We start from the raw sequence: 23,343 nt of genomic DNA on the forward strand, positions 1-23,343 counted from the left end.
GCTCAGAATGCAGAGATCTTCCCAAACTCATCCTTCTAAACCAAAAGAAAGGTAGCGAATCCTTCTTAAAGAAAGACAAAAAACAGCATGGAGGCAAAAGCAGGAATAAAGAAGTGTAGCAAGAGATTTTGGTCAGAAAAAGTGCTTAAGGGTTATTTTGATATTCAGTCCACTTAATTTACACTAACAAATATCTGAAAAACAAAACAAAACATCCCAGCCTCCCTGCCGTGTTCATGAAGGAAAACCAAAACTGAAAGGTTGTTCTCAGAAAATCCATACAACCGATTTCAAGATTCACCTTTCCCTGCATTAGTACTTACATGTTAAAACTGCTTAAGCTCATCTCTCTTTTTTAATTACAATTAATGGAATTATCAGGGGAGTAGTAAGAGGAGAAACAACTAATTCTTGAACCAATTCTAGAATTAATGATCTTTCAGAAATTTTATTATTTGGTATGTCCATTAAACAGGATGTCTACTGATATGTCTTATATGTATTTTCTTTTCCACTGCTTAATTTAGGCACAAATTAAACTTCAGGTTGAACCCCACAATGTAACAAACAATTCTAATTAAATCAGAAAGAATACTTTTACAAAAGACACAACTGAAACAATTTCTCTAAAGTCAAATAAACCTTTAAAAATTTTTGGCAGCATCACTGTTGTCTTGTACTAAAATGAACAAAATTAGCTTTAACTTAATTATGAGAAGTAGAGAGACACCCTTGAACTGCTTAGGTTCCCAGTCTGATTTGTCTTAAAATTGGGATTACAACCAAACTGATAAATACCACAACTCTATTTTGGTTTAGTCTGAGGTGTAAAATTTGTTTTTCAAGCATAGATGCTTAGTCTTTAGACTTTTTCAATACAGTATCAACTGTATTTTATTTTCTTATTTCTTAACTTCTGCATTCCACCATCTTTCTTTTTCCAAATCTGTCAGTGCAGTGTTAATCTAGAAAAACACAGCCACCCAAACCCTGGCTTCTTGTAGATCCTAATATAAACAAGGCTGTGTACATCTATTAGTGCAGAGCAGCCTGTGTATGCAGAGTCTGGCCAGTGAGGAGTTTCTTAAGTAAGAAATACGACTCTTGGCCTTTCTTTATCCTGTCATGTGAAATGGGCTACTTGAAAAAAAGAAAAACTGACCATCTCTAAGTGAAAAAATGCATGTGGCATTTAAGAAAACTCAAACCTCAAGTGTTAATAATTTGACAGTATCCCATATAACCTGCTATTACATTTTCAATGCTCTTCTTTTTTAAGCATTCAACTCACAGTTGTTATACAGATGTTATATTAAATTTAGTATGCAAACATGCATTTTACAGTAGATTAGGTTTAAAGTAAGAGAATATGGAACACACTTTTTCTATAGGGAATAGTAAAAAAAAAATCCCACAGACAAAACCTAAAATGCATTTGTGTTACATAATGATAAACTTAATGATAAACATAAGTGATGTATTCTTTAACCAACTAATCTCTGCCACTGAGAACATGCACACACTCAGCAACGAATTGTAAATGAACAGATTGAATTAAAATTTGTAGAAGGGGAATAAATATAAGTGACTCTCAATGTTCCCTGCAATATAATGAAGCTGGCTTTGGTCATAGTTTACTCTTTCTCCCACGCATACACTGGAAGAGTCCTAAACCAAGAACAGCATATAAATAACACCACAACTGACAGAATGACCCACAGCTTCCTCCTAAAATCCACTCATAAATCCTGCATGCAGATTCTAGATAACCATCATCGGCAGTTTTACTTCATTTGGAGACATTTTGAGACGCTGACCCTGAGCAATGATTCATAATCAGGATTTCTGGAGTTAAGCTGTATCAGCATGTTCACTGTACTCTTTCTTTAACTTGCCAGTAGGAATACACATTTTTAAAGGTTCTCTTTATTGGCAGTTATCTGTACTCTAGATAAGAGAGAAACTTTCAAGGCAATTTCAAAGTATGCTGATTAACTCTACTATTTTCCTTTCCTATGTTTTAATAAGTACTTATATGATTTTAATATATAAAATTCAAAAAAATGTCCCTCAGAGCAGTCCAGTCTTACAGAGAAGCCTTCCCTTCCTGTTGCTCAGTATCTCAGAGTCTGGTCATTTTTACCAGTCACACTGGCCCACTGTGCCAGTTCACTGATTCAGCCCTGTTTTACCAGCACCTATTCACATCTGTCCTCACTGCTGTGATGCAAAAGAAACAGTCTTTTCTCTTTTAATAATAAATGCAACAGAAGGCTCTTTCTTTGTTATAAAGGATATTGATGCTTTAAGAGTGTATATGCTGAGGGTGACACTGAGTGTCTTGGTGCTTCAGCAGTCTTTTGCTCAGGCTTGAAAAGCTCCTCAAGTTTTGTATTGCAAACACAATTGCAAAAGCCTGTAGTTTAACTGTAGAAAGGATATGGGAAAATATATCTCCAAATTAAATACAGGATACTAATAGAGGAAACTAAATGCAGGCAAGCTCAGCTGATGGACCTGCTTGCAATTCTCCAGTTTGCTGAATGGATTACATTTCCAAATGAGGCTGAGTTGCCATGTTACACTAACATGTCCTGCACCGATTATTGCCCCATGTGTGCAGTCAGGAAAAAAAATTAGGAAAAATACTCATCAGTTGTTCAGGAAAAACTGAAAAATTTGATGATTGCGGGGCGAAAAACTGTTTCCTCAACAGAATAAAGCCAGCTTTGCTGTATTTTTTTCTAAGAAAACTAACACTGCCTAATAAAACATCATAAAGAGTCAAAGTGTACTTTCATGCATCTGTCATTACTCTGCCTGGTCTTTAGATTTTATTACTCCTTGAAATTGAGGTTAGGGAATATTTTATATTTTTCTGCCTTCGACTTTCAACCTTTTTGCTTGTTCTAAAACTGCAGGAAACAGACCCAGTCATACACAGTGAAGCATGCGGGAAAATGTATGGTTTAAACGTACATTTGAGCAGCCCATCTGAGGCTGCTTAAACAGCTCTCCAGTGGCAATTAGTTAATAAGAAAAAGTATTTGTCACATCAATTTTAAAAGGCAGAGAAGGTGCTGTGTTCATAAACTACCTTCTATCTTATTTTTATATTTGAGAAGTGCTATGTTGTTCTCTAGGTATGGAAGGCATTTGTGAACTGAAGTGGCTTAAACAGGGGGGTACATGCCTGTATGCCATTCTGGCTATTTGTAAATGGTATTTTCATACTGCTTCATCCTCCAAACTGAAAATACAAAGGCATTTTTGAGTTTTCTCCTGCTGCTTCTTATTCCGTATCTTTGTACTTCTAAATACTAGGATTATAACATCATGGTTACATTTTGATTACCAAAATTAAGATAGAATTGGTTAAATCTAATGATTTCTGTTTTGTAAGTGAAGGCAAATAGGGGAACAACAACAACAAAAAAATCACAGCAACACATGAAAAGGTTATTTCATAGAACTCCCAGTGCATATTTTAAGAAACCACAATTCTGCCTCTTGAGAGTGTGGTCTATTAGTTAGTAAACAGTGAAAAATGCAAGCATTACACACAGGAGAATGACTTCTGTCCTATCTGGCAACCACCTCTGTTTAGAAGACTCATCAGTGAGGCTAAAGTGATTACTCTAGAAATACAAACTCTCTCTCTCTCTTTTTTTTTTTTTTTTTTTTTTTTTTTTTTTTACTATTAAATAACAATTTAGTGGTTGGCTAAGGCTTATAGTTTAGATCAGGTAAGTGGAGAAAACTTTTTCATGAATTAACCAAAGAAAATTTGCTACTAACTTAAGCAATGAATTTTTAAGGTTTGAAAGTGATACTGCTTGAGAAACTTTAAAAGGAAAAAAAGAAGAAACTTTATCATCACACTGAGTTATTTATATATGAACCAGAATAGATGGAAGAAAATAATAATACAGTTTTCTTGTATCACCATAAAAATTTAGTTCATAAAATCTCATTACATGAAACATTTCAAATTAATACTTTTCCCTTGTTTCTCCAAGTAAAAAGTATTAGTCCTATATTTAATAAGCAGTTGCCAATTGTAAAAAGAATCACTGCTTTAAAAAAGAATGTTCTCTAGATAAAAACAGCAACAATAATAATAGTGCTTAGCTTAATTTATCATAAACCTATCCACATTTACTTACTGCCCCTTATGAAGAAAGAGTATCCCAATACACCTGACTACAATGCCACACGAGACACAAGAAACAGAGAATGCCAAGGCAGCTTTTCTGACCTCAGACTATAGAAGGGAATTTACTGATGACTGTGCATGCCAGCAATTAAACCTTATGTTTAGAAGAGTGCAAAGCAAGTCAAAAATATGCTTGGTTTTAAGAAGTCCTGCTGTTGAGAAAATAATTATCTTTTTTCTCGCATTGGGAGTTGAATCTGGACAACAACACAAAGAGTTGGGTTTTTTCCCAATTATTCTACCTAATACTGGGATGTACATCGCAGAAATTGGCTGAAACCCTTTTCTAGGACAGAATAACTGCAAAGAGAAAGAACATCTGTGTCTTTTCCATCTATATCAGCTCAAATATAAAATCAATTTTCTTTGGCTAAGCTCACATCCCCTGTGCTTGCTTTCCTGAGAACTTGCATAATGAAGTTTTATTAGCCTAAATGTTCACAGAGAGACCAATTTAGCCCTTCACACTTAAGTGTATCAGAAGTGGTTTATTTTGTCAGGGAAAGACTGATAAACTGGGACAAAGTACTGGTTGAGGGCAGGGTTCCCTTAAATCCTTGGTCTACTTCCTACCCCAAGGAACTCAGTGAGCTGAGTAAAACTCTTTCCAGCCATGGCGACTCATGAACACACATGCTGCTATTTCAATGTGAACACAGTGAGACAAAATTCTACTCTGGACCTCTCTAATAAACCTAAAAGGCATTATTTTTTTTATTTCTAACAACAACAGCTTGAGCTTGAGCTGTGTGTGACCTAAAAAGAGAACTTAATGTTCTGCTTTTGTCTTTTTTGCCCCTTTCCCAAAGTGCCTAGTTCTGCTGGTCTACTCTTGTGCTCTGGTACTACCACCTTTCCCTGGCAATGTCTGAGCACTGCAAGCATCTCCACACCGTTTTTTCTGATCACTGAAACTAATTTTAGCAAGCCACCTGACAGCTGAGTAGCCAAAACTAAGTTAGCTCAACGCTTACTTTATGGAAACAACAGATGGACGTCATCAGACTGGGGATGCTCAATATCCCCAAGGATGACTGAGGTTCTGAATTGAAATTTTATACCTTTCCATTGCCACATAAATTAACTGAACTTAAATTTACAAAGTTTTTAAAGATATAATCAACTCACCAGTTTTATTTTTTTTTCTGGGTCATTTTTTAATTGAAGGCCATCATACCTGAACATTTATTTGTTTTGTTCTGTTCTACATTTACAGAACTTTTCTTCATGGTTCCCTTCCATGGATGCAATAAAATTTGGGTATTTGGTAACCAGTATGAAGAAACTGAAATATTAAAAATGGAGCTGCATGCATTATATAGGAAACTAACTTTGAGAAAACTGTCCTAGAATTACAGGAAAATTTTAATTTCTGCCTATTGTTTATATATTATAGAGTTCAATGCCAAAACTTCTCTAAATCACAATCTGAAAGTCCCTCATAGAACTAGAATTTGCTGAATTTAAATTATGTGAATACAGACAAAAAGCACAGTTTGAATTGAGTTCAAATAAGTTAAAGTTAGATGGGAGATTTATAATCATAAACAGAATAAATCTGCTGAAATCTGTCTAAGTCAAATGGGGACACAACTAAATAAAATCAACTTTTCAGAGTAAGTATCAGTTTTTGAGATTAAACTTGAAATTTACCTTGTAAGAAATATTAAATCAGAGGACAGGGAAAACAATAACCTGTCAGTTTTATGATATTAATCTCGAAGAAATATGAAGGTCATTAAGGAAAGAAGATGGTTGATGTCCATGCAATAATACCCCCTCCAAGAGTTACACAAATGTCTTTGTAGCTGGTGATAAAGAACAATCCTGATCTTTGCTGACCTCTGGCTTGGTCACAGATTCGTATTTGTTACAAATATCACATGATGCATTAACATGATGTGTGCATTAAATGTATTCCTTAGTGTGAAATGAAGTGAGATACATAAACACTCATGTAAAAATATTAAAATTATTAAAATGATTAAATGAATGAGAATGAGGGAAAAGCAGGCCTCCATTCTCATTCTCGTGAAGGAACAGTATCCTGATAATTTGAAAGGGCATTGAGGATCAAGGAAAATTAACTTTCAGGCATAACGTAAATTAAACATTTGCCTCTGTGTCCTTCTACTACCTCTGATTCTAGCAAAATACTTCTCCCACAGCAATAAAGAAAATTAGGTTAAGTTTTAAAAATACAGAATCCCTGTACTGTAGCCAAATTAAACTATTCCAAAATACACTGTATTTGCAACTCATTTAACAGTCAGCAAGTTTGGTCGCTGACATTATAATTTGCTAATAATGCTTTTCGGTATTCTTAAGCCAGCCACCCAATTTGTAGTCTAATGATATTTATAACATATGCTGAGATTTTTTAGGTTTGTCTTTGTGTTTTTTTAAGCTGAGAAGTGGTGACCTACTGATAATGTTCTTCCTTCACTACCAGGTAAAAGATTAGGATTTAGCTGATGGCATGGGATGTTTTCTCCTAAAGCCAGTGTAATGGAAACACTGCAGATGTTTCAAAATCCCACGGTAAGCATGTGTAACACCATTATACTCCATCCCTTTTCCCTTTCACTAGTGAAAGATGACCACGGACAGGTTCTGAGAGAAATGCCACACGCTCCTGCTAAGCCAGAAAACAGCACCCTCACCCTCACTATTTTCTAAGTGCATGAAAGAACTGGTGTGTGGGCATCAGAACTGGATTTCCAACCTCTGCTTACAGGCTCTGTTAAGAGGAGGATGTGACCCCACCACCCTGACAAACGTTCATCCAATGCTAGCACAGAAATGTTCTTCTGGGTAGAGAGGCAGGTAAAAGTTGGCTGCATTTTTAGCATTTTTCTGTCAAGATTTTACTTCAGTGTTTGAAATCATCAATACCTGTGAGAAAAATGCTGTTTGATCAGATCACTGACACAGCTGTACCTGAATTTCAAGTTTCTGCTCTAAGACTGAAGGTGGGTAAACAACGGTAAGTTGTTATATTTTCAGGTAGATCATGACATGAAAAGCACAGATACACTCAAGGAATATTTAAATATCAAATGATACTTCATAAAGGGTCTTGAAGGTGAAGAATTATGCAAATGCACTCACTACTATAACAAATAATTTTAGAATAAAGGAAAAGCAATCCAGTTAGAAGTTATAGAGGGAAGAAACATAGAAAAAACCCTATTAAACTTGCTTTAACCTTTTACAGAAAAAAAGGTAGTAGGATTTAGTTTTCTGTTCCAAGACAGTGGACTTAATTCTAGATCCAATTTTTTTCCTCATTTGTGTTTTGGTTTTGGACAAAACATGAGACCTAACATTCTTCCTGTCAGAACCTGTAGATAGGCATCATTTTTTTAAAGGGAAAACACACTACCATTAGCACTATAATTTGGTGTATTCCTGGTTTTGTCTGGCCCTTTCACCACCATTTTTCAAAGTAGGATTGTGAGACCCTTACTAATCACTGAAGTAAGGTTCAAATTCACTTATTTTAAATATGTACGCTTACTTTGTTTTTTTGGTCTGATGTTTTAGTGTGTGAATAGATATGATAAACGGTCAGACTGCACTTTGCAGCAAGCACAACTCAGATCTGTACTATGGTGGTGGTGGTGAGTGAGGGCAGAGAGGAAACCCACTGATTACAACCTAGGACAGCTGCCTAAGTCTCTCTATGTACAACCACTGCTTTAATTTCTAGCTACTCTGGACTGTGAGCAAATGCCCAGGTTTTGGTAAATGCACTGAGGTCAAATGAGTTCCTTCATACACATATCTAATTTTTCCTCACTTCCATATGCTGATGAATCATTTTTTCCCAAAAATGGTCTGGAAAGAGGGAAAACAAACTATGACCCGCAACACTGAAATTCCCCACTGTGGCAGAAGCACGACAAGTCCTTTAGTGACATGGACCTATTCCTCTGCTTCAGGCTCAGCACCAAGAGCAGAGAGGAGGGAAAAACAAAACACTGTGTGCAAGAACAGACTTGTGGCATTGCTGCTGACCATACTGCCAATTAGATAAATCATAACACACTGGAGCGTGCTCTCTGAAAACCCTAAATCACATAGCAACTGTATGAGCCTATATTCTCGCAATAGTGGTATACATGAAATGTGTATTATCCATGGAAATCTAATTCAGACCTGTGTTACTATCAAGGACAGCTGAGTTTGTAGCACTTGTAATGTTAACAGACTCTTTTTTGATTAATAGGTTTTCATCACTGTACTATGTATTTATGATTTGCATCTTCACTATCTACTACCACTTCTCAGAACATTTCTGACCAGACTGAATCTGTTTACAGATTTTGACTCTGCTACATACGTGCGTACCACTCCACTTTGAAGGACAGAATACCAAATGTACTACTGTCTTTAATTAAATAATTTTTTCCACCTCGAAAATATATTAGTAATGCAGGTATGCAACTAGTTATGTAAATGTCTCAGAAATTTTTCTGGAATGTGAAAAGACAGAGCAATTTCAGCACTGTCTCGGTCTCAGAATTTTAAACAAAGGATTCTTCTTAGATTGACTCAACATTTTTCCAACTTAATAGTTTCAATTGAAATGATTTTATGTAAATCATTTTGAGTAGAATAAAGATACTTAAAGTTATTTGATTTTTTTATACTTTTCTTTATTAGATGTGAAATATTTGAGGCAGAATATTTAGTTGTATCATAATACCATTATGATACAACTAAATACAACTATGATAATAAATTAATTTTGCTATACATGCTCCACCTATACAGAGAATGAAAATGTTAATTCCTACATTGCAAAACTCCTGAATTTCACTTATATATTTTCTAACTTGTTAAAGATGATCACATTCTTGGCTATAAATTTCACAAAAAAGAAATACTTACTACTGTGCACAGTCAATCAGTTGATATTCGTTTGACCTCTCGAAGCACGCCTTTACACCTTCATCATCCCAGAGCTTTTTTGCATGTTCAAAGAACTCCTGAAAATTGGAAATGCAATAAATCAGAGAGCATTCCTCAATTTTTTCAGTCGCCAATCTGCGCTGTTCCTTCCCCCAACCTTCATGCTTTATGCTTTGCAAAATGATAGATTACACACTTACAGAAGAAAAGCTACAAGCATTTATTAGCAAAATTGCAATAAAGTATACAGAACATATAGCTGCTGAGAGTTTCCAGCACATGATATATAATGAAGACTGTCTTCAAAATTCATGTCAGTCCATATATAAAATTTACTGTAAGTACAAAAGTTACCTTGAAGCACGTTAATTTCATTTTTAACTGAATTTATGCTTCTGTCACGGAAAAGGCATAAAAGTGACGCAAAAAGCCGCTCAGCTTATAAACATTAGCTTTTTGGAGAAAGAACCAGCCTGTAACTTTAAAAAGATTGTGCAACTTTTCCTGAAAAACACAACTTTCCGCCACTTGGTATTTTCTCATGCAATATAATAACTTGATTGCAAGACTTTCGGAGTCTTTGCTCAACACCACATCCTCCAAAGAGCTGCCTGGCAAAACGTGCTTTTCCTAGCAGCTATTCCAGACTACCCAACCCAGAAATGTCTGCCAGCAAGCTTAATTCAGAATTATTTGAAAGAGGAACCAAAGCTGTCCTTGGTGCCGCTTTGGAAGCTGCAGACATACACGTGCAGAGAGGTAGTTCCAACTCTGCCTGCTGACTCCTTCTTTTCTCCAGCCCCAGCTCTAGAGACTCAAGGATCCAGTTTGTTTTAAAGCTGGGAGTCCATTTTATATTATATAATTACTGGTAAATGACACTGTAATGGAGTTTTTCCAGCTACATTGTTCTAAATTCAAGTGAATGATGTTTAGATGAATTAATATTTCCTTTATCATATGGCTCTTTCCTCCCTTGAACAAAATTGTTAAAGCAATATGTCAACTCAAACACAGAAGTTGTTTTCTTAACACCTCAACACTGCTAATAAATCACTGGAGTCCTTTGGTTAGTCACAAATTTGTGAAACCTAACAAATTGCTTTTCCACAGTTCAATTTGGCTCTATGTAAAATGGGTGTAATACCACTATTCACTGCATGATCCTGTCAAAATTTTGCATAAACATCTTAATTCTGAAACTTTTCTGAAATTGCTTGCCAGTCTCTTCCCACATCTTTTCAGGACTTAAAACCTTTTACCTTTTTTTTTCCCCCCGACTATACCATGCACAATGTAGAGAGACAGAAAATTCCATTCTTTAAGAAGTTTTGAAAATGCTAGAGAAAAGAAGGTATTAAAGCAGGCATGAGACACCTTTGCAGAAAGTCTTGAATGAAAAGAGGAAGCAACCCCATATATAGACAGATGCTTATACTGCCCTTGAAATTTATTTCTTCACTTGGCGAGGACATGTTTATTTAGTCTTTGTTATTTTAATTACTTTTGTAATTTTTAAACACTGCAGATCCACCTTTTGAAGTGATGCTACAGCTATTATAAACTCTCTGTTCCTACAGCAGGAGAAAAGCAAAAACAAGCTCAAGAAAGGACAAGATATCAAACTGAAGTAGGAGAAAGCAGACACACGTAACAGAGAGAACGACTACAAGAAAAAAAAAGAACAGGAAAAGTCAAAATGATAAATACCAGAAACTATGGAACATTCCTCAAATATGAAGCTTATGCTTGATTGGTACCTGGGGCATCAGCTGAATGGCTCTCACTTGCAGGCATCTTTGGCCAAAGAAAAGCACTGCCTTCTCAGTGGATGGAGTGAACTGTGGGAAGTGTCAGGTCCTGAGGCAGAAGGAGCCAGCTCTCCATCGCCTCAGATGGGAGCAGTGTCCAACTCAGCCCTCCTTCCCACAGGCATTCACTGCTACAGCTGTGGGGTCTGAGAACAGTGTGGCTACCTTCCCCTCCTCCCCATCCGGGGGTGGGAATTTCCACCCACCCTGAAAGCCATCTCTAAGGGGAATAAACATGCAAAAAACATTCCCATTCAGCCCCACAGAGCCTACAGGAAGAGGAGGGGATGAGGAGGAGGTAAAGTGTAAGTATAAAGGTATCCTTTTCTGAAGGGTGGCATGGATTGAGAGATCAGCTGAAAAAATAACTAATGAAGTAAATAAGCAAACAAATAAATAAATAAAGTTGCACAGCTATAGTAATTCCTCACTACTGCCTTTACATCCTCTGTATGAGCTTTATTTACTCTTAAAAATCTCTTCTGAAAAAGAGGCAATCGTTTTAGCTCAGCTTCTTGAGATCCTACAAATATGTTGTAAATACAGGGTTTCCATATCATATGCTTCAAATATTTCCACCTGACCATTATGTCTCAAAGCAGTCTATTTAAAATGACTTCCAGACTTCTAGTCCTAAGCAAATCATATAAAACAGAGCAAATATACTTCCCTCATTAAAATGTACCAATCTACTGCAGAGGAGTACACTTGATTGCAAATTGCCTCCCACACAGCTAGCTATTCGATTCTTCCTTCCCAGGTGACTAAAGCCTTCCAGAAAAATCCTGTTTCACTTCAAGGTGCCAAGTACCATGATACAACTTTCACACTTGTTTTTAACCGTTCTCTTGTCTGCTGTAAGTTCCTCAGTATTCGTTCTGCTCATCTGCATAAGGCCCCCCATTTCAAGCACAGAGGAGGATTCTGCACATGGCAAACATATCTGGATGCCAGTCCCCTCTCCATCACAGGACAACACCCAGACAGCAGTTACCACGTCAGCTTCCACCCCTGCAATCAAGACCCTTTTGCTTGACCAGCCTTCAACAATCAATTCCCTTCCCCTCAATCCTTACAGCTCATCCTATGAATCTCAATGCTTGTCACTTCTTCCCTCTTCTGCCTGCCATGGCCGCATTGTGGCCACCTCACTGGCAAGCAGGCCCTGGTGTGGCCTTCGGGCTCTGCCTGCCCTGCAGCACCTGCTCTGGGGCTGCAGCATCCTTGGGGTGGCAGCCACAGTTGGCAATTCCTGTCATAAGGAAGAGCCAGGATAATTCAAAGAACAGAGAATTCATCTTTGCTCCAGCTGGTAAGGGGAGATGGACTAAAACATTTTAAAATGTTACCTTAGGTCAGGAAAACACAAATCAGGTTTTTAAGACTAAGCTGTGACCGTAGTAGCTTACATTCTGAGTTGGTCAAACTAAGACTTTCTTTAAGGTGTGACTCTTGGAAAGCGGCTTTTCAGTTCCTAGAAGTCAAGAGCCAGGTCCTTTAAGAAACCACGATTGGGACAGAATAAAACAGGGACATGGAAAATCACTCTGGTAATCTGATGCACTGTGTTTGCAAGCACACGCAGCTGACTTCTATCAGATCAAAGCTACCAAACTCTATCAAAAATATTTAGCATACTGAAGAGAAATAATCTACTGTGCTTGAAAGCAGAAAACCACCTACATCTTGACCAAAGAGAATAGTTGCTTCAACCAAACTCTTCCTTAGGGATGGAGGCATACAACTAGTTGTACCTATTAATATACATATAAAATAATCAATATATTTTTAATTTAGTATTTCAATTGGAGTATTAAAGAAGTAAATTATAATGCTTTAGATCTCATGAGTTACAGGTGTCATGAATATAGGTACTTTTTACATTGAACACATTAATTTACATCATTTATCTAAGAATTTATAGCAATCACTAGACCATAAAAAATCTTGATGTGATATTTCAATGTCATCAAAATGGAAGATGTGACACACAACACCTCAAATATTTATTAATATAAAACTATTTGGAAATTTTCCACTCTTCCTGAGACAATCCAAAACCTCAGCCCTGCATTCCTGAACTTCCTTCTCACTAGCAGATATATTTTGCTATAAATAATCATATATCATTCAAAAATCACAAAGAGCCAAAAGCAGATGATTACTTTTTTGTTTTCAGAAGAAAGTTAGTTCAGATGTACATAAATGTAAAACCACCCTGAGCTGATATAATTGATCTAAACAATAGGCTATTCTTACTGTGCTTTAAAAGGTCTTGTAAAAATATTTTTGCTCACCTAATTCAGGGAAAAATTTCCTGATTCAATGTATTCCCATACATAGCATTCCAAGAAAACAATACAGATAACAAATGCAATGTAATACAGCTAAGCCTCAGGGCACTGTTTTTCAACTTTATCTTACTAGAAGTTACAGCCTGGTCTAGAAATTTAATTTTCCTTATTTTGGAAATAAACTTATTTATAGGTAGGTTACCTTAGAAACCTCCTCCCCCTTATAACTCCTACAAAAAAAATTCAAGTAGCTAAGAAATGGACTTATTTCACTTTTTAAATACTTACATTTGGAATAAATACTATTGATGATTAAACAAATTATGTATCTTCATGAACAGATCTTTATGTATTTTGGAAAAAATAAATTTTCATCTAACTGCTTTACAAACCACAAAAGTTCATGTTAGGTCAGGAATACAATTTTTATTCTACTAAGATTCTTTCTGCCTTCTTTCCGGATGGCACATACATTTAATAGCTATCCTGATGTCATCTTCAGTCTCCCAGAAAGTGGAATGTAGAAGGCCCCATCCAGAGCCATATTTTCTGCTTCTGTTAATATATTGTAAACATGGAAACAACTGCTTAGATCAATGTGAAATCAATCTCCCTCAAGCCCAAATTTACGCTCTTATTCTCCTAAGCATCAGGACTGTCAGGACTGTAAGACAATTTCTCATCTAAAACACAGATTAAACCTGTCTGATTACCTGACAACCACTTAAAGAAGTGGAAAACGTTACACGTCTTCATAGTTCTGCCATTGTGGGTGTGAAATGAAGTCATCACTTCTATTCTGAATTTCAGTTACTACTTCTTCTCTCAAGTACTTAACCAAACAAAAAAGTAAATCACACAATGCCTTAAAAATTCCCACCTAACACCTCCCCAGCTCCCAATGACAACTGCAGCGCAAGATGATCCAGAGAATTAATTCACACAGGAAGGGAGGTATGTGCCTCCCTACTGAGCAGGGTACTCGTACCTCCCAATGCACAGTGCAGGGGTTATGTGTATATATATACATACAGGAGTCCCAGTCTCCCATCTATGGAACTATGGAAACATTTTGTGGAATAAAAGAGTGACAACTGATGGGGAACATTGTAATACCATAAGGATGACACCCAGTGGAGTCAAATGAAGGTTGTATAGGCGAACTACCAGCAGGGTTTTCTAAATGTGGCATGTTTAACTCCGCAATTCAAACAATATCCTTTGAAGCATCCTTTTCTGTACCAAATCTGAGGTCAAAATGGAACCAGATCCATCAGCCTGCAGCCCAAGTCATGGAGCATGACAGCAACAGCAAACAGCAGGATCCTGTGCTGTTAAAGCAGAGGACAGACAGCAACATGGTGTGGGAGAGGTGACTGGGAGGAAGAACTCTAAACCAGCACTTTCATCTCCTCCCACAGGTGCCCAGGGCATGATCAGAGTGACTGCACTGTGGGTGATGGGAAACTCAGCTGAGCTCCCCCTCATGCTCCAGAAAAGTTCACAGCTCCTGGGGCTGTGCTGCTGCCCTGGCAGATGCCACAAATCTCATTGGTGTATCAATATTCTGTTGGGTTTTGCAGCACAAGCCTTGTAAAGCAACAGAGGAATGGCAATTTAAAAAAGTTTATATTTGAGCCAAGTAAACACCTGGAATTTAACATTATGAAGCAAAAGCTACTTTTGTGGATCCTAGATTCTCTTCCAAGCCTCTAGAGTCTCTACTCACTGTAGACAGTCTCCATTTTGAGAGCCTGACTTTAAACTTAATCCTAACCCAGCATTTAACCGAGGTGGCTGTAAACTGATGTTCCAGGAAACCCGCAAGAGACAGTGAGTGACAATCTGCCCCAGTGACTCCAATTATTACTGGTTTGCTCGTACCAAGTGTAGCAACTAATTTTCTATTAAAATTGCTCTTCACCCCCAAACATCTACTGAGTGCAAATGCAAGCTGTGTCAACAACAACAAAAAAATTTAAATGGATTTAATGATTGGGTGAAGTACAAGGTAAGGCACCCAAGAGAGAAGGAAGCCTGCTCAGTTACCTCTTCCACAAACAAGCAGAGCCTCTTGATAATCAGCCTCTTGTTTACAAGTTAAAAGTGTCCCTTATGGCTCAGTCAGCTCTTCTTAATCCTTTATGAAATGTTCTGCCTAACAAGGGAGCTGTTTTGCTGTAGGTATACAAAATGCAGCTGCTCAAACTCCTAATGCCCGCAATGAAGACAGGCAAACAGTTACAATTTAAAAATAAAAGCAGAATACATGACTTTAATTTCCCCAACAGCAGCATTGTCAAAACCTTCAATAGCACCAAAGCAATAGCACAAGAAATACTGCAATGACGACGTAGGGAGGGGTGGGCAAGTGGCACACAAGGACCATGCTCAACAGTAGGGTTCAGATGTTTCTAAAGAACCAGCACTTACAGTAGATTAATTATACAGAAACCTTTAGGAAAAGTACAACCTCCACCCCCTGCAAAGTATTTTCTGTTGTAATTTGTGGGTGTGCAATAATCAATGCAATTACTCTGCTAGTTAGTGACTCACTCTGATAGGCACAGCAGCAGTTTGGCCTCTAACCTGCCTCCAAAACCTAACTTCAGATCTGTCTGGCTCAAATTACAGGATAATACATCCAGATCTACCTCTCTTCATTTTCATTGGACTTATTTTGCCTTTTTTAAATGCCACATGCAACAGTCTTCAAGCATGATCAGTCTGCACTAACATAACCTCAGTTCATTAGAGCTGAACATGGGAGGATGGCAAATACTGCCTTCAGAGAACACAACCTGTGTTGAGGCATCTCATAGTCCAAGAAAACAAAACTAGTATATTAACTCCTGGGAGAATCTTATCTGACTTGCAAGTATAAGGAAAGAAGCTGGGGCAACAAACAGCATTTATAAATATATAAAAGCACCTAGCCACCACATGCCCCTGTGTAACACCACTAGACAAAATGTATCAGCTGTGGAGCTTGCTGACAGTGTTCACACAACATGTGTGCAACCAGCACAGATATATTCTACACCCCTTTCTTGAACTATTTCTGTGACTTCACTTTTAAGCTCTTACTCTACACTACATTTCCAAGAAGTGTGTGCAGTTGAGGGATCAGCCTGATCTCCCTAGCAGTTCTATTTCTGCCTGCTGGAAACATGTTCCATCTGCCATCTTATTTCATAGAAATCAACAAGTTCAACTTTCACAGATCATAAAACTCATCTGCAAGGTCTGAGAAATATACTAATACATGCTTCAAACTTGTATCTGTCAAACACTAAAAATGGTCCGAAAGGACTTTAGATCATACTAGCAAAAATAATAACATGACTTTGTGCTTTCATAATATTTAGAGGCCAGCACTGTGGTTTGGACAGGCTTTGCAAATAAGAATACATTTTAGTCGGAGAACAGTTCCACATTTTGTCCTTCACTACCTGTTAAATAGTGGAGCTTTTTTTCTGAGCTAGATAACAAAGCTTTTATCATACTAAAACAAAAAACCTCTGATTCAGTCTTCTTGTTTCCATTTTAACATTTGTACTTCAAATTTCAGTCTGTTCAAATCCTTGAACGTTGCTGCCTACCTGCTATTTTAAGAGGCCACCAAGCTCTCAACTAAGAAGAAGAGATAATTTAAGCAAATTACTTAGTGTATATAGTGCCTAAAAAATGTGTTGAGGATGGAAAGCTCACACACATTCTTTTCCTTGAAATTATGGTGGTTTTGGAGAGTCAGGACCTCTCCCTGAATGTACATAAAAGCTCTTAATTTAAAAAAAAAAAACACCTCTCAAAATATTTGTGAAAGTAATTAAAGCATTACACAATCCTACAACATTGCTGCCCTTTGTATTTCTGAAGCACTTGTGAAAAGAAAAATGTAGGAACTGCTATAATTCCCTCAAGCAGAATTTTTTTGTGGACAACAGCTGATGACAAAGCATGAAATTAATCTGTAAGTGCTCAACAAGATGCAAAAAGAATGAAAAATATGTAATGACTTGACAAAAATTGGGAGCAGGTGATTTATCCCTGTTATCAAAATGCTGCTTACACAGTTGTCTTTGTAGAGCACTGAGCCTTGAAACTGGAAAAATTACTGAAAACCACATAATCTGTATGTCACCTGTACTGGGAGATGTTTGCTTGTTGTTTATTTATTGAAAGCAATAATGGCACCATGAAAATGTACAGATTCTGTATGCCAAAGTTTGTTTCTTAAATGGACTAGGTAAGACTAAACAGAACAGAGTCCGTGTGGAATAAAGGACAGCAAATCAGCCCACAGAACTTTTGTTACTGCTTCTGCAATCATTTAACTCCTGGGCCTTTGCAATGAACACCATATTCAATTTTAAGTCAGTATAACATCCATTTAGTGAATGTGTACAAATCATTCTGCAATCCTTGACGAAGGGAGTGTAATTGAATTGAGAAGTGCTGCTGTTAGACGTTTATTATAAAATAGTAAACTTGAGGCATTTCATGGCAGGAAATATTATCAAGATTTTTATTTACAAAACACTGGCCAACAGCACTTTGACACCTTTTGACACTGAGAACCTGACCCTCTATGCAAATTCCTTCTGCATGCTTTCAGCCCTTCTTACAAGTCTGCCTCTATTGTCATTTCTCAGAGGGTGAGGACTCCCCCAGAGCAGTCAAACCAGTGGAGTACAACTGAGGGGAGGCAGCTCTTGCCTGTTCCCAGGCAGTTCTCCTGCCCTGCCCATAGCAAACCCCTGCTGCTTCTGTAAATACAGTTTCAGAGTGAAGACAAGCGTCCAGAGAGCTGTACAAACACAGGACTGCAGCCTGTGATTCTTCAGTACGAAAAGTTTCTACTACTCCCAGATTCAACTGTTTTCCTTAAACCAGTTTTGAAGGTCATGCATCAAGGAACTGTTTCATGTTCTAATATGCACTTTATTATTTGTAAGTGATTTCCTACCAGACAAGTGGTTTGCAAGGACAGAGAACTCTCATTTCCTTTTATAGATTTGATTCGGAAATAAATGCTGGCAACACCACATGACAAATGGGCAGCATCCACAACTTGAGCAACTCTCATAATTGTATCAGAAAGTAATAGAAAAGCCAGTTTGCTGCTGCCAGATCTATTTAGTGTCCTACTCCTCCACCCAAGTTTTATCTAAATTCTTCAGCATTATCTCTCTTCTTTTGACACTTCTTCCTGTCCTTATCCATGTGCAAAACCCTAGCTTCAGCACACTAACTTACTCCATCTTGAATATTTATAATAGTAGGAAAAGGCAATACAAGTCTTTATTATATCTCTGTGGCTAAACTGAATTGAGTTTCAGGAAATTTTTTCTTCTAATTAACAACCAGAAGTATAGATATATGTACACGAGTAAGGATTTCCTATGAAAAGCAAAAACTTTGTCTTTTCTATCTGATAGCTGTTGCCTTTTAGAACTATTCTGGGAAATGATCTGATAAAACTGCATGAACTAGTAATTTTGACTATCTGAAAGGAATATATTTTAAAGGAACCCCATAGTTTGAAGATGTGCTTACAACGTTTATGGATGCAAAATTACTCTACGTTATTATTCAATAAGATTAAGGCATCTTAATAAAGCTCTGAGAAGTAATATAAATAAATGCAAGTAAATCTTGACTGCAATTTATATAACTTTCAACATTCTTCTAATGCCAGTTCCCACAAATCTACTGCTGCTAAGCCCCACAAATCAACCTTTTCAGACTAATTTAGATTTAGCTAGCAACTTCAGAAAAGTAAAATTTTTAATTCCTACTATTTGGTTCTCAATTCCCATTCTGAAGAGTACATAATATTCAAGAACTATGATAACAACATCCTATTACGTATAACATGGAAAGAATGTATATACAGTAACAAATGAAATTGTTGAGGCATCAGAAGCTAAGTATTTTTTGTTAGCCCATAAATATTTTTACCACTCAGAAACTACTTAGAAGTCAACAGAAATGTTGAATAATAGGAATAGAAATAGTAATTTGTGTCTTTACAAACATAGATGACTAGAGACAATGTACAATTTGTGGATGGGAAATTCTGTTAGAATTTCAGAGCTGAAAGTCACTAAGGGGGCCCAACTGTTTGGCATGTATATGTTTCCAGGGTACCTGAAAAAAAACCAAAACAACTTTATAGAACCTAAGATAGCTTCTTCCCTTTCTTCCCAGTCTTTTATTTATTATTTGCTGCAGGATTATTTCTCACTTGAAGTGTAATCTAACATGAAAGCTGCTGATCAATATTGTAAACAGATGATTAGTGTCTTGTGGCTGCCAAAGAACTGTTAATGAATCTCAACAAATGATGCTGAAACAGGGACGTGAGGTTAAATAATTGAATTGAGGGAGATGATGAAACTAGGTAATTCCTTCAGTTTAAAAGGCAAATATTTCCAGAACTCCTTAAAGAGAAAGAAACGATTTACACTTGTCTCAGAAATGGCAGGAAATCCATTTCTTTGTATTAATTAAAATCAAACTGGCACCAACTGCAGTACCTGAAGTAAAACACAGAACTTAGGAGTCTGAGGTCATTGATACTGGACCCTTCTAACTTGCAACAACTGAGGCAAGACTCCAAGGAGCCTCCCTGCACCCTCTCTCCCTTCTCTTTCCTTCAGGTACTACTTGGCTATAGAGCCTGTCAGAGCCACCACAGGGCCATCAGCAACCTCCCTGCAAGACGAGTGGTTGCACACGAACAAAAAGGACCTGCTTGATGTTGCGCGTGGTGAACAAATTTAATTCAGCTGGATCTGGAGAGAAAACCTGACAGATATGTGTCAGTTGTGAGCAAGGCCTTGAAACAATGTGAAGATGAGTCAGACAAGGACTTTTGTTGCCTTTTGTTGCCCAACCAATAAACTTCAGAAACAGAGAAATAAATACCACCTTCTAGCAGCAACCACTGTGAATTTCTAGGGAAACTCCATTCCACAGACATTCTGTCTTTTCAGACCTCTTGCCTCCTGAAAGAGATGGCTGGGCAACAAAAGCATAAAGGTTATTCCCAACTCTCTAAATATTTCCTTGAAGAATGCCAGGAACGGGTGCATTGTAGACAATAGCCTTTAAGCAACCAGAGATTTTTGAGAACTGAAGGTAGTTCATCACCAGTAGTTACTTTTAATTAAACAAACAAACAAACAAATTCTAGACAAGCTCCTCTTCCTCTCTACCTGTCTACTGATCCATTGTTTATTAGTCCATAGCTTTTTCAATTTTCCAACTTAAAATACACTAGCAAGGGAAAGAGCCTTCTTCATTAATTTGATCAAAGACTTTTGGCAGTTAAACCAGAAAATGTATGTAAACACCAGAAGTGAAATTCTTGATCAGTTGTAGCAAGTCCAAACCTTTACACTGTGAAATAATCCAATACCTACATTTAAAGCAAACAATAAATATTTAAATACGCAATGGAAAAGGTGTCTATTTCTGGGGAAAAAAAAAGGCATTGACTTGGAGAAGTCAGGACTCTAAACAGTACTTTGATCTGTCACACTTGGTGTATGACACATTTGGTTAAACATAAATGCCTTCTTCATATGAAGCTGTTCTTGTTTTTAAGCTGCAGCTTTCTTATTTACCTTTTAAAGATTGAGGTTTATTTTTAATGCAATATAATTTAATTAAACAAGCATTTGATATACGTTTTAAAGCTATTTATACAGATAAGTTCATGACAGTGTCAGTGTGTAAGAGGAGGAAATTTGTGTAAGAATTTCACTTTTCAGGATTTGCCTTCTACAGGACCTTACTTGGAAACTTCATTTATGCTGCAATTAAAACGGCAAATAAATAATAAAGCCTTTTGCCTACTATACTTTTGTTGGTGTAATAATTATTCACAAAGATTTCTTTACATGAAACTATAATAAAATGTGAATAAAGAGCAGAGTGATCTTCCCAAGAGAAGAGTGATCCACAAACCAAAGTTTTGTGACTTTTCTATTGAAAACTAAAGGACACTCACATCCCCTATATAAGGTATGGTTTTTGGTTGCTCAGAATCAAAAAATATAAGTTAGTTCTCATTCATTGACTTCTAGAGACCATATTGAGAACATGAAAATAAGCAAGTATTTTAATTCACTGGCTCTTCAATGCACTGCATTTGTACAATTTCTTCTTAATGTTTCCCCACATAGCTGAGTATTTAGCACTGTCCTTGGGTGACAGATGTTTCCCACACAAAACAACTGCACTGAGCACACGTAGGCTGCAGCAAATCTCAGCAAAGTTAGAGGATGTTTTGCTTTTGCACCCCAGGCACTTGGTGCAATGAGACCCTGATGTTAATTTGAACCTTTAAAGTACATTATCTACTGTGCAAGGCTCCAGTGGCCATCAGCATCTTCAGACATCCCAGATGGGGCAAGGCTTTAACCTGTCGTTTGCTCCTGGTGAGCAGGCTGGCAGAACTGTACTCTCAACACAGCCTGAGCAGGCTGCTGCTCCCTTGAACAATTATTAAAAATATAGAGAAAATGCTGGCTTCCTAAAACAGCATTTTAGTACAACAGCAGTTGCACTTCTGTTGATGGTGATTGTTTTGGACAACAATGAATACCTTTTTTCTACATTTTTAGTAGAAACAAGATGGCAAACATACTGCCCCAGTTAATTAACAATAGCTACAGGATCCATAGAGCTACACCACACAAGAAGATGAAATGTAGGTCTGCAAGCAAACCTTAAATAGCATAAATAAACATAGTTCAATTGTCAGTAATTGATCCATGATCACCTTGTTTATGATACACTTTTAAATTACAAGTCAGTGCTAATAGCCCCTTGATGCACAATTATTATCTGATTCATTACTACATATACTTCTAATGGTACGAGCTGGTAAACTGCAAGATATTTATTATCAAGAGAGTACTGAAAAGTAATTTTCCCTTTAGAAGCAAGCAACAAGATAAACATATCTGCTTCTACTGAAGTAAACTGGCTAGCAGGATTCAAGAGACATTTCAGGTTTTTGGTGAAGCAACAGGTAAAGCAACAGCAATATTGTATTTGCCATGATGCAATTGTATAAAGACTCATTCTAAAATAGATGCCAAAGATTAGACAGCTAGCTGAACTGACTTAATATATTTCACCAAATATCTTAAGTGGTTCCTGTTACGACAGGTAAGCTGATGGAACGAAACATTTCCAAAAGGAAAATTGCATTAAGTTCCTAAATATGGTAGAAAACAATTTGTAACAGAAGAGGACAACAAATACATGATGGAATATCATTAAATAAATGGGTATCTTTGTTAGGTAATAGCCACAAGAAGAGTTGATACATATTAAAAACAGCCAGCCCCAAGAATTTTTATAGCAAAGTTGTAAACACTTTGTTGTGTGGGTTTTTTTTTTTTTTTTTGTTTTTTTTTTTTTTTTTTTTTGGCTTAGAGACAGATATGAGTTGTATATCACAAAGTTTTGCTAGATTAATCACACCTGATCAGTGCGTGAGAAATTCAAACCTTTGAATAGCAGCAGTGTAAGAACAAAAACCTAATGTGAAGGCAAGTATTTCACAGGAATGAGCCCCTGATAGCTTAATTGCATCATTCAAAAAGAAAGCATGATTACAACGGTGGAAAAAATCCTTAGGTCAGAATACCTATTCTACCTTGATAGATTAATGCAGATACACTGTATTCTGTATGCATTAAGGGATGTAATTTAATAGGCCTTACATTTTCACATATTATGCTCCCTGTGACTAGAACAAAATGATTATTAAACCTTTTGGTGAAACTGTGACATTTATCAACCTCACTCATCAATTCTACATCATGCAATTTACATTTTATATTTATACATTGTTTTAAGATATCAACATATAAAAAAAAAAGATCTTTCTTACATTTCAGTTCTCAAAATATATCTCTTTGAAAACATAATCCATAGCTACCAGTTTTTAAATGTTATTGAACTGTGTACCTGATTGCTAATTTAAATCAGGAAATTCGAATGGCAACTTACAGAACAATTAAAATATTCTTCTGAATATATAAAATTATTCTCCATCAGTGCAGTATAAATCTGGTACACT

The 23,343-nt window shown here is 36.7% G+C and overlaps 1 protein-coding gene across 2 annotated transcripts in view; it reads right to left on the reverse strand.

The window, feature by feature from the left end:
- GNAL (G protein subunit alpha L) overlaps positions 1-23,343 on the reverse strand; it is a 181,931-nt gene that overhangs the window by 48,033 nt on the left and 110,555 nt on the right. For both annotated transcript variants that reach the window (XM_053988752.1, XM_053988761.1), the window contains exon 5: positions 9,113-9,210. In XM_053988752.1, coding sequence (XP_053844727.1) covers positions 9,113-9,210 — 98 coding nt within the window. The remainder of the gene's footprint in view (positions 1-9,112; positions 9,211-23,343) is intronic.

Source organism: Vidua macroura, chromosome 1 (assembly GCF_024509145.1).
Source record: "Vidua macroura isolate BioBank_ID:100142 chromosome 1, ASM2450914v1, whole genome shotgun sequence".
In the NCBI taxonomy this organism is placed as follows: Eukaryota; Metazoa; Chordata; class Aves; order Passeriformes; family Viduidae; genus Vidua; species Vidua macroura.